Source organism: Stegodyphus dumicola, chromosome X1, assembly GCF_044657685.1.
Source record: "Stegodyphus dumicola isolate Sdum_Otavi_A_Nest chromosome X1, ASM4465768v1".
Taxonomy (NCBI): Eukaryota; Metazoa; Arthropoda; class Arachnida; order Araneae; family Eresidae; genus Stegodyphus; species Stegodyphus dumicola.
In genome coordinates this window covers 201,287,018-201,301,362 of record NC_140780.1, presented here as the reverse complement: position 1 = coordinate 201,301,362, position 14,345 = coordinate 201,287,018, and the positions used below count along the sequence as shown (strand labels likewise).

General features: G+C 38.4%; 1 protein-coding gene across 2 annotated transcripts in view; it reads left to right on the top strand.

Annotated features, from left to right (window-relative positions):
• FipoQ (F-box/LRR-repeat protein FipoQ) overlaps positions 1-14,345 on the top strand; it is a 134,327-nt gene that overhangs the window by 71,208 nt on the left and 48,774 nt on the right. For both annotated transcript variants that reach the window (XM_035354826.2, XM_035354825.2), the window contains exon 4: positions 8,797-9,063. In XM_035354826.2, coding sequence (XP_035210717.1) covers positions 8,797-9,063 — 267 coding nt within the window. The remainder of the gene's footprint in view (positions 1-8,796; positions 9,064-14,345) is intronic.

Here is a 14,345-nt window from a genome sequence, read left to right as displayed (position 1 = left end):
TCCTAAACAGAGGGCCACCACTTTCACCGGTGGGCCAGCCGCCTGGCAGAGTGCAGAGTCCTTACTTCTCTCCTCACAGGGCAGTAGTCTTCGCCAATCCACCCCCCCTCAATCTAACCATACGAAATTCTCTTCCTTTGGAGTTCTGGAACCTCCAAGCTCGTGATTTTATACCCCAGTGGGAAAAGAATGCTTAGATATATATCCTAGCTAGAAACTTCACAGAGTCCTCTGCGTCAACCCCCGGGGCGAAATTACTCCTAAGTAGTATAAAAGAGTCATTTAATTTCAAAGCGTTATGCATTCAAAAACACTACACGTACAAATATGAGTGATATTTGAAAATGACAGCAAACTCATCGTTTTACTTCTGTGAGAAGATTGTGACTGGTGCAAGATACCTGGAATATGTTGCAGCTGTGATTGTTTTCACAACTGGCTGCCGATTCCAGAAATTTTGTCTTCCAACTGGACGGGAACCCACTTCATTGGAACATTCTAGTTCGTCGATATCTGAACGATAAACTTCCATATCGCTGGATTATGGGGTTGGTGAGGATGACCTCGCTTTTTTCTCTTGGCTTCTAGGTCGCCTGATTTAACGATTAGTGACTTCTTTCTTTAGGGGTACATTAAGGATCTTGTTTATGTACCCCTCTACCAAAAACATCAGAAGAGTTCAGGGAACAGATCAGTGCTGTAGTGATAACCATTGATAGGATGACGCTACAGTATTTGCGGAAATAGTTCAACTACCGCCTGGATCTGTGTCGTATGACCCAGGGGAAGCACATAGTAGGTTTGTGGAGAGTGCAGCAAACTTGATGAGTTTGCGGTTATTTTCATATGTCACTAATATTTGTACGTGTATTGCTTTTAAATATATATTGCATTTTGAAAATGAATAAACTTTTAATAGTAGCCCTATATTTTGTTGTGGTGATGACCGAAAGCTGTGTAACTTTGATGAAAATGTCTTCTGGTATTTTATTATATTTTCCGAATATAATAACATTGCTTTTTACTAAGTTGATTTTGATAAGCCATCCTGAGAACCAGTGAGAAATATGCATTATTAACAAAAAATTGGAACTTGTTTTCCGTTGCATGATTTGTGTTACATGAAACACCTAAAATTGCTGTATCATCAGCATATTTGTCTACATATGATCGGCTTGGCTGATTTGTCATTTTGCCCGTGCTATTAACTTGCTTCTTGTTTTTTTACCACTTTCCTTTCGTCATTCTCCCCTCTGTCGTTGTTTAGCACTGAGGTGGTCATCGAACTTGCGCTTGGCCCTTGGATAAATTTCCTGTTTTCTTCTTTCTTCATGCCCCCGTTCTCTGTAGCTTTAGTTTTGCATTTTGATGCCTCTTCGGACCTCTTTCCTTTTTCCTTGCAGATCTTGTAATATGGACGTCGTGCTGGATCTAATGCATTCCTTTATGGCTCTTCATTGTTCAAGCCAGGTGATTCCCACAAAAGCTCTCGGATTAGAGGCATATCAATCCGCTGATAGCAACATTTTATGTGATCCATATTGGTTTTAACCCAATCACCCCTTTTTTTCTTTCTAAAACACCTCTGTTTCCCTGATTTTATTTTTTTAAACACAAAAGGGCCTTCTAATGTGTTGCAAAATTTCTCCAGCTCTGATGCACAAGAAAGAGAATGTTTAATTTTTAAAACTTAATCTCATACCTTAAAATCAAATTTCCAGCTTTTCATATCATAACAAAATTTTTGTTTTGCACGAACCATATCCGAGTTATTATTTGCCTAAGTCATTAATTTCTGAATGTCTGTCACCTTGAATCCCACAGACATTCAATTTTTCAAAAAAAAGTTTATCGAGGGGCGTAATAAGCTTTCTGCCAAGAAACAATTCAGCGGATTGTTTTCCCAACTGTTTAGTCGTTCTTAACGCATAACGCATAAATCGACTCATTGGTACAGCTCTCTCAGGATAATTTCTTACATAACTGCAGATAATTTTATCTATATTTCTATTCGCCCATTCTGCTGTAATTTATGCCAAGGCCCGCACGCATTTCCTTAAAAAATATAACTTACAAATTGCTTATTGTCTCAGATTATTCTAATTGGAGCTTCATACTTAATATAAATTTATTTAAAAATTAATCTGCAACAATGTTTTTAGAAGAATTTTTTGAAAGACGCTCTTTTGAGAAGAATTATTTCTACCTACCTCAAGGAATGATTAATGATTGCAAGTAAATACCTACGTTTACTTTCTCACCACCTAATAGATGAATTCCTACTATTTCACTAGGGGATCTAGCTTTTATGCTATTTAGGTACCCGGCAGGGTTGTAATTAGTATGGTTAACTAATAAATGTTACAGGACTTGACAAGTAGAGTTGCAAATTTTTGCAAGCTGGGAAGACAAAACAGCTTCCCTTACTCCCTGTTTGCGTTATATTCGTCAGTGTTTAGCTTTGGTCCTTTACAGGTCTACTCGTATTCACCGCTCGAGTTTTTCTTGCGTTTAATTACTGAAACTTCTGTTTGGTTTCCTTGGGCTCCAACCGTACCGTCTTCATTCCTTTCTCTTCATTCAGGGATTTCAAATTCGTACCTCTTGTGTACCTCTTGTCGGTTAGCAATAGAGGGTTGGAAATTATGTTCCATACAAATGCATAGAATTAGGTATAATGCTCTTGGTATACCGTATTAAAAGTTGGCGAAGAAGATGTCATTATTAGTACGGCGGTTTCATAGATGATTTGCTAAAATACTGTAGCTAAATTTGGAAAACGGTATACAATGCCCTTCTAAAGGCCGTACAATCTGATGTCTTTTCTGAGGTTGTAGAGACGTTAGGTTAATTGGGAAAGCCGAAGAGATGAAAAATTAGCAACCGCCTTCGCCGGGAATCGAACCACGGACGTCTGGAATACCGGCCCAGCGTGCAGAATCGCTACACCACGAAGGCACTCTAGAAAGGCGGGAGAAATACCTTATATACTCTCTCTTTTAAAGGGCAACTGGGGTTTTGGGGGGACCCAATCGCCAAATCTGGATGCGGAGAATCACTATCCAACACCCTTTTTAGTTCGGGCGCCACTGTAGAGATATTAAGTATTTTTTGGCAAGCAGAAGATGAAAAATTAGCAACCACATTCGCTGGGAATCGAACCACGGATCTCTGGAATACCGTCCCAGCGTGCAGAACCACTACACCACGAATTCACGCTAGGAAAGCAGGAGAAATACATTATAAGGTAACGCACACTTCTACTGAATCCAATTCTTCCTATCCAATCAAAATTTTAACTGAGAAGCAGAACCCCTATATACTGAAAAAAGCCACTAGTTACTCCTTCCGCACCAAGTATTCAACTCCATGTCCATCACAAAAGCATAGCTATGGAGCGTGAAAGTTCAAATTCATATACGGATACGGAGTATGAAGTTGCTTATGAGGTCCCGGAGGCTCCCCTGCTAAGCTAGATAAGAAAATGTAGCCTCTGAGGGCACATGGCTTTGACGAGCTAGCAAGTGAAACTCCAAAAAGGATCAAGAACGTGAGATAAAGGTGAGGAGACCATGGTGTCCTGCACTTCAATAGTGCCAATTAGGGCGCTAGCTACGCAAAAGTCATGCCGTGCAAGAAAATAAGTTAACTTCAGCACTCTAAGTTAGATTACGAAATTGTGGTCTCTAAGTATCTGGGTAGTAAATGGTCTGATCAAGTTACCTTCTGGAAAGATTTAGTGATTAAGGACTTCTGAAAAATTTGCAGTATCGCAGCTAAGCCCAGTGTTGAAGAAATTCTTATTAAGTTCAGTACTATGGTCCACTATAGAGTTGATTTTTAAGTCATCATGGATCAGTTTGTTTCTAATGAAGTTTTGAGCATTTACAATACTTCCCAGAATCACATTCCGTACTACCTGAAACTTGTGGAAATCCGCATTTGTGGCTGAGACCCAGGCTGGAGATGCGTAGCTTAGAAATGGCCTTATAATGTATAGGTAAATCCTTTCTTTTTGTTAAGAAACAATACAGAATAGTTTCCAAGGAGTACAGAAAGTTGGTTGGAGATGCCACAGGTTTTTCCAATGACGTGCTTAATATGACAAATCCATGTGAACCTTTAGTTAATAATAATCCCCAGATAACTAACAGAAGTTTTCCAAATACGTAGACGTTGTGTAGTGCTATTTGCCGAATTTTGCACCTCCTGACAACTAGGAGCTTATGTTTGAAGGCATTTATGCTAATCTTCCATTTCCTGCACCAGGCGTCAATATTTGAAACAACATCCTGGAGCTTTAAGATGGAATTACTGGGTTGGATGGAGCTGAAGGCTACCGTTGCATCATCATCATAGCAGGCTGACTTAGAATTATGATACAGTTTGTCTCGAGAAAAATGATTCATAAAAAAAGGCAGAGAACTAGCGCTAAATAAGAGGCCTGGAGCGCCCCTGCAGTGATATTTTTGAAGACTGAGAAACATTCCTCTGACTAATAGATAGAATAGAAGACCGATAGAATAGAAAGGAATTGAGCTGAAGAATAATTTTCTGACTAAAGTTCATCTTGATCAGTTCGTAGATCAAGCGCTTGTACCAAAGGCAGTCGAATGCTTCCATCACGTTTAGGATAAGAGGTGCCGTAAATTTCTTATGGTGCAGAGCTGTCGCGGTGAAGTCAAATAGCCTGACTAACTGTTTTGAAGTGGAGGGTTGCTTTCTGAATCCGTATTGGTTAGGGGGAAGTAGTTGAAGATAGGGATGCATTCTAAATTTCGCTGTAGCAAAGGGCCAACATTCTCTAGTTTGGTACTGTCCTTTCCAGGCTTGGCGAGAAAAAATATTTTTGCATTTTTCAAGGATTTGGGAAATACCTTAGCGTCATTCAAACTTTGATAATTCCGCTGAATTGGGCAATAGTATTGGAAGGAAAACTGCATAACATGTTGTTAATAATTCCAATCAATGCTTGACGCGTTTTGTCCAACTTATATGTCAACATTTTAATGTCCAACAACTTATGTTATTATATTTTAAATTTCACCAGGTGTACTAAGGCCAGGAATAGGGCTTGCTAAAAAGGCACAAATCCAAGAAACAAATCATTCTTCTGTTTGCGTGATGAATTCTGGGTCCACTTGTTTCACTTTAGGAGTGAATTGCTGTTTTAAATGTTCAATGAAAATTCTCACTCTATCAACATCTGAGTATGCAGATAAATTTACAGCAGTAATAGACGGATTCCACTTGTGTTTGCTCTTAAGGGGTTTGAGAAATTTCCTAGAAAGATCCATCTTTTAGCTCTATATCTATAATTTTTTTCTTCCCACTTTTCTGTACGGATTTCTTAATTTCTTTCTTAATATTTTTGTTAACGTGATATAACTCTGTTTTGAGTGCCGTATCCCATTTAAGATTCCATGCACAACGTAGGAGATTTTTATAGTTAGGTGCTTTATTGTTTTCGGCAGTTTTCTTACAGAGCTCTTTTACAATGTTAGTGGCTTCATGATAAGCATTGTTTAAGCCTATGATAAGCTCATAAATCGTTTTATCAACATTCGATATCAGTGTGATTTGAGAGAACTTTCCTTTTAGGCGGATATTTGAGATTATTAGAAAAAACAGCTAATGTGTATGTGTGCTTTAATCTTAGGCTACTTGGATTTTTGTGATACCAAATACAGCTGTGATTGGGATGTGACCCGATGGGAGCGCATCCATAGTACCTATTGCCATAGGGATGCCAGAGTTAATGAGTATTATGTCGAGAACGTCCGGTTGTCTTCATGGGTGAAAAGCTCTGTATATACACTCATGTCCATAAATTAAGGATAACTCGGAGTCACGCGGAAATCGAACTCTAAAATAATATATCACCTGTAAAATCACTACACACATCTTCAAGAATTATATGCAAATTTCAGGAAGTAACCAGATGACACCGATGGTACGTCACAATGACGAGAGTGTAAGAGAGTGATATATAAGGAATACAGGCAAAGAAGTAAAACTGTTCGCAGGCGCTTTATAAGCATTTCAGTGCAATAACCGAATAGTTATGACACAAAGGACGCATTTGGATGATTTTTTACGTGGTACAATTATCGGCCGTCTGGAATGTGGGCGTACCCAACTGGACGTATCAGACGAACTTGGAATTGCCCAGAGTGTCATCTCCAGGCTTTGGCAACGATTCCAAGATGATGGTAATGTCAGTAGACGTTACAGCACAGGTCGCCCCAGAGTTACAACGCCGAATGAGGACCGGTATTTGGCAGTTACTGCCAAAAGAAACAGGCGGAGCACAGCCTCAGACCTGTCTCGTCAGCTCTCTTCGGCCACTGGTACGACAATTTCAAGGCAGACCGTGTACAGACGCTTAGGGCAGATTGGTCTATATGCTCATAGACCTGTCAGATTCGTTCCACTTACTGCAACTAACTGTCGCCTGAGGTTAGCCTGGAGTAGAGAGCATGTATTATGGACACAGCAACAGTGAGCTTGTGTGATGTTTTCCGGAGAGTCCAGGTTTAGCTTGCAGTCTGATTCTCGCCGGACTTTCATATGGAGAGCTCCAGGTACCCGTTACCACCAAGAAAACATTGAACGACACCGTTACGGTGGTGCAGGAGTGCTCGTTTGGGGTGGAATTATTCTGGGTTCCAGAACTGACCTGCATGTTCAATTTGGAACAAGCCAAATCTATCGGGACGTCATTCTGGAACAACATGTACTTTTGTTTTGGGGCGCCATGGGCGCACAATTTGTGTTTATGGATGACAACGCCCGTCCTCATCGTGCAAACATCGTAAGCGAATGCCTTCCATCGAAGGATATCACCCGTATGGACTGGCCAGCATTCTCACTGGACTGGAATCCTGTAGAGCACGTGTGGGACATACTTGGCCGATGAGTTGCAGCCCGTCAACCTCCTCCTACATGTCTACCGGAACTTCGGAGAGCATTGCTTTTTGAGTGGTGTAATATCCCCCAAGATCAGATCGATAATTTGATACTCAGCATGCCTAGGCGTTGTACGGACTGTATTGCATCGTTTGGAAGACATACAATGCATTAACAATCATACCAACCATGTTATATTGTTTTTCTGTAAATAGATTTTTTTTTAATTTGCTCCAGGGAGAAAAAAATCGCTAATTGTTTTAATAATATCAAACATATAGCATCTTTTTTTGTTCTTTACCTTTTGTTTAATAAATAAGCTTTACAAATAAGTCAAATTTGTTTTGCTTCTAAGTCTTCCTTTGCCTGATTTTGCATTATCCTTAATTTATGGACATGAGTGTAGTTTTCTTAGGCGCATAGAATGAGATGGGATTATTGAAGATGAACTGGTGCAGTGCCTTGCCCTTTAAATTAGTGTTTCTACAATCTCAATCAGTGGGCTTTGCATTTAGATCTCTGCCAACAATGATAGGCATGCTGTCGGGAGTAATTGAGAAGAGGAAGCTGTAAGTCTGTTGTCTGGGAAAGGGTGTATACTGCAGCGAAGAAAACGTCCGTGGCGTAGGAGGAAGACTGAGACACCAACAATCTCTTTGACGTGATTTTTGTTGTTGTCCTGGAAGCTAAGCAAAAGGAAAATTGTTTGTTTACATAAATCAAGATTCCGCAGTCTCTTTTTAAAAAAGTAGCTTGGTCTTATCTATGCTTAAGCGGCAGTTTTCTTTATCCAAAATTTGCCTGCAGCACGCACCGATGAGTCATTCAATTACAAGAAGTTATTTGCCCCCTGAGGAAATCACTACTCCTCGGAATCGACGCCTTCAACTATATCCCAGCATCAATAAGATTTAACACCTCGGTTTAAATTTAAATCTTTCGTAGCTTTTTTCTTGAAGCTCGGGATCAGTTTCCTTAATTTCTACAAGAAATTTTGATTCCCTAATTATCGAGTGTGAGTTCCTGATTATGGAAATGCAGGAGTCTTATAATATGCTAACCGCGTCAATTTCTGAATTAATTCTGCTTCCAGTGGGGCTCGGAGCTTAGGTTTATAATAGCTTCTATTAAAAGAGAAATGAACTGTCTTCTGTATTAGCTGCAGAGTTCGTGATCTCTGGGCCCACCAGCGGCGAAGCAGTAAAGTCACTGAACACTGCTAGTTCGATCCGGGACTCGAATCCCCGCGAATGGGCAGGCTGCATGGGCACTTCCGTGGTTTTCACCCTGTGTAACGTGTATACGAGGTAGTTTCCCTTAAAAAGTACTCTACGAACGCATTCCTTCCCTTACGCAGATAGCTCTGGAATGCTGTATCATAATTACATAAACCAAAACGCATAGCCTTTCCTTCCTTCTGAGTAGTTAGAAAGTCCTCCACGAAGGCATCCCTCCCCTTAGGCAGATAGCCCTAGTGTGCTTTGCCATAATTAAATACACCAACACCAACCAACCTTCTGAGTAGAGTACATAACATTTCCCTCCTTCCTAGCCCATAATTACAAAAAGCATAAACTATTTCTCAGAAGCACGACTAAACCGCATAATCTTTTTCTTACGGTTTGAGACAGGCGATGGAAGTGCAAAGTGACATAAGTCGAGACGACGCAAGTTGTTTTATTTCTGTGTGCGTATTGATAGGCGAAAATGTGTAACAAATGCTGAAAAAAAGAAGTAAAACTTGTATATTTATCTTGCATTGCTTTATTTCAAATAATTCGCTAAAATAGTATTATGATATTTATTATTATGTTAACTTTACTAAAATATTAAACTAATTTTATTATGTTTATATTATTATTATAATTCATATAACTATATTTATAGGAACTTACGAAAAGGTGACTGAAGAAGAAGAAGAAGTATATGAAGTAATCAATATACATAAACTAAAAAGTGCTGTTCCAAATCTACGGGTGGTAAACCTATATGGGATTATTTTCGTCGATGACAGTCATGTTGAAGCTCTTAGCAGCAACTGTATTCAGCTAGAAGCCCTAGCAATCAACTTCTGCAATAAATTCACCGGGAGTACATTGAAGCTTCTGTTACAAAGATGCAAGAAATTGAAGTGCCTCCTCATGCAGCAAACTTGTACGTCACAAATTCTTCCTTAATATTTTAAATCATGCTTTTAAGTCTAAATGAATATCACATTTACAAGGTAGTTCTTCTTTTGTTTAGTTATAATTATGTCTTAGTCTGTAAGTATTATGTCTCGAACATTATATTTATAGTTTATGGCGTCTCGGATTCTTGGGTAACATAAACTATACGAAATATCTTAAGACTTCGAAGTGAATTATCATTATGTCTCGTAAAGTACTACAGTGACCGGAAAAGGGTATAAAGGACCCTTTTATTTAACTCAAATAAAAATTAATAGAACGCACCACTCGTGCTCACAGAGACCAGCATTTATAGTTTAAATCAAAAATAATGAATTCGATTTAACTAAGTAAAAGAAATTTAGCTTAACAGCTACACAATTAGAGTAAAGCGCAGGTTGGCTCTAACCTAAATCGGAGTGGCAAGCCTAACGGCGAGATTAACGCAATGCCCCAGAATACTACTCCCAAAAGAACGTAATCAGCAACGTGGCCTTCAAGCGGGCAGAACACGCTCTGATTCTACCCTCTAAAACCTTACTTTAAAACCTATGTTCTTTCTACCTCATTTGAATACCATGCGAGACAGAAATTTACATTCTGGCGGGGAAATGGGAAACGAGGGGGACAGGAAAGCAATTTAAAATAAAATAACTGGTTAATAAACTAAATGAGACCTTCTAATTTTCCTTGCCAGAATTTAAGTATACCCAATAGCAGACATTAACGACCTCGTTAAGAACTTAAATTCTAACAACTTTCTGGGGCAACTTCTTTCAATAATATAGAATTTAAACTAAAAGTAATTTTACATTTACATGACAAAGAGCTGAGCCTTGTACACATTTCTTCCATTTACAATATTTCAACTTCTAAACTCCTTCCAGATATCTGGACGGAAAATAGCAGAAAATTTCAAAACATAGTACAATACTTCAGTTTTAATTATTTCTTCTAAACCTTTTCTAATTTAAATAATTCATTTAAAATTTATCCGAACTTTCACTCAACTCATGTATTCTGGCAATAAAATATCTTCCCCAGTGCTCTCCAGTAAAAATGCACTGCAAGGGTCGAGACAGTGTCTTTTCTACAAGTGGCACAACTCTACCACCTAACCGACAGTCTGCACGTTAGAGAAATTCGGATTCATTAGACCTAAAAAACACCTTACTTACGTAACTGGACCTAATGCGCTAAGAAGAGCGTTCTTTAAACTTTTCGGTTGTCGGCTGGAGACCCTAACCATGCACACAGCTAGCTCTTTGTTTTTAACTTAAATACCTCTTAATTTACTAGCTTGCATTTAGACGTCTCATTTACATCAAATACTTCGATTCTTACAACTATACAAGTCTTCATTTACTTTAACACGTATGCTATTTATCAGTATTGTTAACAGTTACGATAGAGAATCATTATACATAACATTAAATTAAGAAATAATTCAGCTTGCGCTTTACATCAAGGCACACAAGTTGCTTAGAACTTCTTTGCATTTTTATTAACATTTCCTCACATCAGTCTCTCAAACTAAAATAGAGTTCTTGTGTCTAAATTACGTTAGAATGAGTATGAATAATTGCAATTGAACTCCCTAGCATTTTGCTATTGAAACAACTGAAATACCTCACTTGAGGCAAAATTGAAAGTAGACTAGCAACTCATGTACTTTTAACCATGAAATAAAACTAAATCTTGGTTTTTATTTTCGATAATCCTCCATTCTTTAATTCACGAACTCTTGCCATGTTGAGTAGACTTTTGCTTGTTGCATATGGAATCTTCTTCGAGGCTGAGTATCCTTCTCTACTGAGGCTTCCCTTTTCTTGGGGTTATCTCAGATTCTTGGTACCTTCCCTCGACGTTGAGAATTCTTCGTGTCTGCTAGTCGCTTCTTTCGCCTTTCTGCAGCAATTCAAATAAAATGGAACACTGGGATTTCTGCTGTCTCATCTGCATCGTGGAGGAGTTGCCCAACTTGGCATTTGGCTGCGTAGAACCTTCGGTGTCGATTCCCCGATATACTTGGACCCAGGCGGGGGGGGGGACTTTTGTTCTAACTTTAAATGTACGCTGAATATCCTTTGGTCGTTCGGGTGCCCTTCTGGACTCCTTTCTTTTAGGCTGCTTCTTGGCCTCTTGTTCCTTCTAGATTCTGATTGATTTATTATTTTGTTTGGTTTTTCTTCTGTAATGTTATTTTCCTCTCTTTTCCTATCCGCAGTGTCAGTTTCGAAGTCAGCTGTATTCTGCCTCTATTCCTCGCTGGCTGCGCTTCTTCTTGTCTTTCTTCTAATATATCTTTGAACATTTGCCTCTTATTTCTACCAGAGTATGACTTGATCTTGACTACGTTTTCCACTATCTGTTTCCCATTTCTGTCTTTAAAATAAACTATTGATCTTTTCAATTAACTATGGGTCTTGAAATTGTAGACAAAATTTAGCTACCCTATCTTTTCCCGCACATGATAATGAATGCTTCGCCTTGAGCACTTGGTATTCCACTTTATAATTCATTTCCCGTCTTTTTTTTTATCATAGTGCAGTTTTTGATTTTTCCTTGCCATATCAGAATTTTTCACTCCTTTTATTATTTCCGTTTATTAGTGTCTGTATCTCTGCCATGTTGAACTCTGGCGCTCTCTTCTACACAAACAATAATTTATACAGTAGCATAATTAGTTTTTGGCCTAAGAATAGTTCTGTTGGAGGTTTTTCTATCGTACCATGCTTAGCTGAGCTTAAGGTAAATGCTAACTCACTGACCTCGCTGTCACAGGGCTCATGAAAATTTTTCACATACTAACGTATAATTTGAACTATATTCTTTTTGAATACTCTGCTATGTTTGGCTGCAGCCGATAAGGGACCATAGTTAAATGTCGTATGCCAAACCCTGGGCATTGTTCCTCAAATATTTGCCTAATGAACTGTTTTCCGTTATCGGATATTTCTTTTAAAGGAGCTCCGTATTTTAAAATACGGAGTATAGTATAACATTTAAGAAAAAATCGGCAACAATTTTAACCGAGGCTCTTAGGGAGATTATTTCTAACCATTTAGAGTAACGGTCTAGAGCAACGAGTAAATATCTTGAGAACATTTCGAAAACGTTGCCTTTATGCTATTTAAGTACCTGGCATGGCATTCTGAAATCTTACTTTAACTGACAAGTATGGCACGGCCTGACATACACACTTAAAAACTTCTGCATTTGGGGAAAATATACCTCTACGAGAACTCGTTTTACTGTTTTCCTCACTCCCATGTGGCCATAAATGGGAGAATCGTGTAATTCCCTTAGAATATTTAACATTAAACTCGCTGGGATAACCTGTCTAAGCTAGTAATTTTAATTTAAGATTTTCGCATAAAATGAAAGATTATCGATAAGTTCATAGTTCACGGCTCTATTTCTGATGGCCGTAACGTTGGGATGCTCATGATGATCAGGATCCTTCAAATAAGAATAAATGTTTCTAAGCTCGAAGTCTCTTTGTAACTCTTGTGCGATCGTCTCCCTTGAGTCAAGAATTTTTGCCATAAGCGCAGCACATTTTACTGTACTTCCTTTCCGGGAATGTGCTCAACCGCTTGCCTGTAGAATATATTTGAGAAAAGCATGCCAAAAATGGAAATTTGTTTCCTCTTTAAATTTGTTCGTTATTATCATCAAAATGTTAGAAATAGATTATTTTTTAAAACAAATTTTAAACGAAATAAATGCTATATTCAATATTTTTACATATATGGGAAATGTTAATGGATTACAGCAATTTGGGGCTTTAATTATAGCAAAACTAATCAAGTGACATAATTTTCGAGATAAATATAATACAATAATATTATTACTTATATCAGCTGTCATGAATTTCATATCCCTCAGATTTTTACCTGAGTGGGTCAAATTTTGTGCAGTTTTACATTAGGTTGTGTTTCAAGGTCGACTTCTTCATTGTTCACAAAACGTAAATATTTTCTTATCATTTGAAATCTGTCGTAGGACATAACTTTGCGAAAGAATGGAGTTTCATTACATGTCGTTTTTAATCAAAACATTGAGACATCGGGCTTCTGAATAATACCCTGTAAAACATGAAGCAACAGGAAATATCTTATTTCATAGTCATTTGTAGGCACCCACATTTTTGATCGGCTTTGGCTTCAGATGTTGCCTTCAGATGTTTCAATGCATTGCTGTGCATATATATTAATCTCTTCCGTAATGGAGTGAATCAAATTGTCATCGAAAAATAGTTCAAAATGTTGTTTATCTTGAATAAAAGTTTCAATTGTTGCACCCACTTGTGGTTGTTGGAATGGGACTCTTGGAGCGGCTGGAGGAAGGTTATTCAAACATAGCGGCATCCAGGTTCGGCAGTAAAGAGTTTCACTTTCATCGTCACTTTCGGAATAATCATACTCTTCTTTTGAAATACTGGTATCTGAGTATGAAGAGCCAAGCAAATATTTTTCATCGTAGTCTGATTCCGACACTGCGAACATAATGTGGTTATTTGGGAAGAACTGTAAAATTACAAAAATCCGGCAAATGGTGCAAAACTGTCGAATATTTCGCGGGAAAGTATCGCAATCTATTGGAAAAATGGTAAATTACGTATTATGCATTGGACGAACTGAGTTTGGGCTTCAAGGAATTGAAACACCGATTTTTCTCTTGCCCGAACTCAGGTCGGGCATTCCAAAATTGGCGTATTTGCGTTGCCCGAACTGAGCTCAGGAGTCACAGGCAAGGAGTTAATAATTAAATTCCATTCTTGAAGTTTAAGGGCCCATCTGATCAATCATGGTGGTAAATGCTTTCCTGAATATAAATGCGCTATGGCCGCGTGATCAGCATAAACTGCATTAGGCTCTTGCAAACTCTGATTTTTTGTACTGCTAACAAAGCTGAGAGCGTTTCTAACTCTGTCGCGGTGTAGTTTCTCTGTGTTGGATTAAGGAATTTGCTAAAATATGCCACCGGTTGACCTTTCTGCATGAGAATAGCACTTGCTTTGAAATTGGAGGCATCTGCAGAAATTTCTAAATTTTCATCGCAGTCAGGAAACGTTAACACGGACGCTTGAATTAGAGCTTGTTTTAGATGTTCAAACGCAGTATTGGCCTCGGCTGACCCAGTAAAACGGGCTGTTTTTAATTGTAATAAGGGCTCAGCTATTTTAGCGAAGAATTTAATGAAAGTTCTATAGCATGAAGATAATTTCTTTGCAGTATTCGGCGGAGGATAATTTTTGATAGC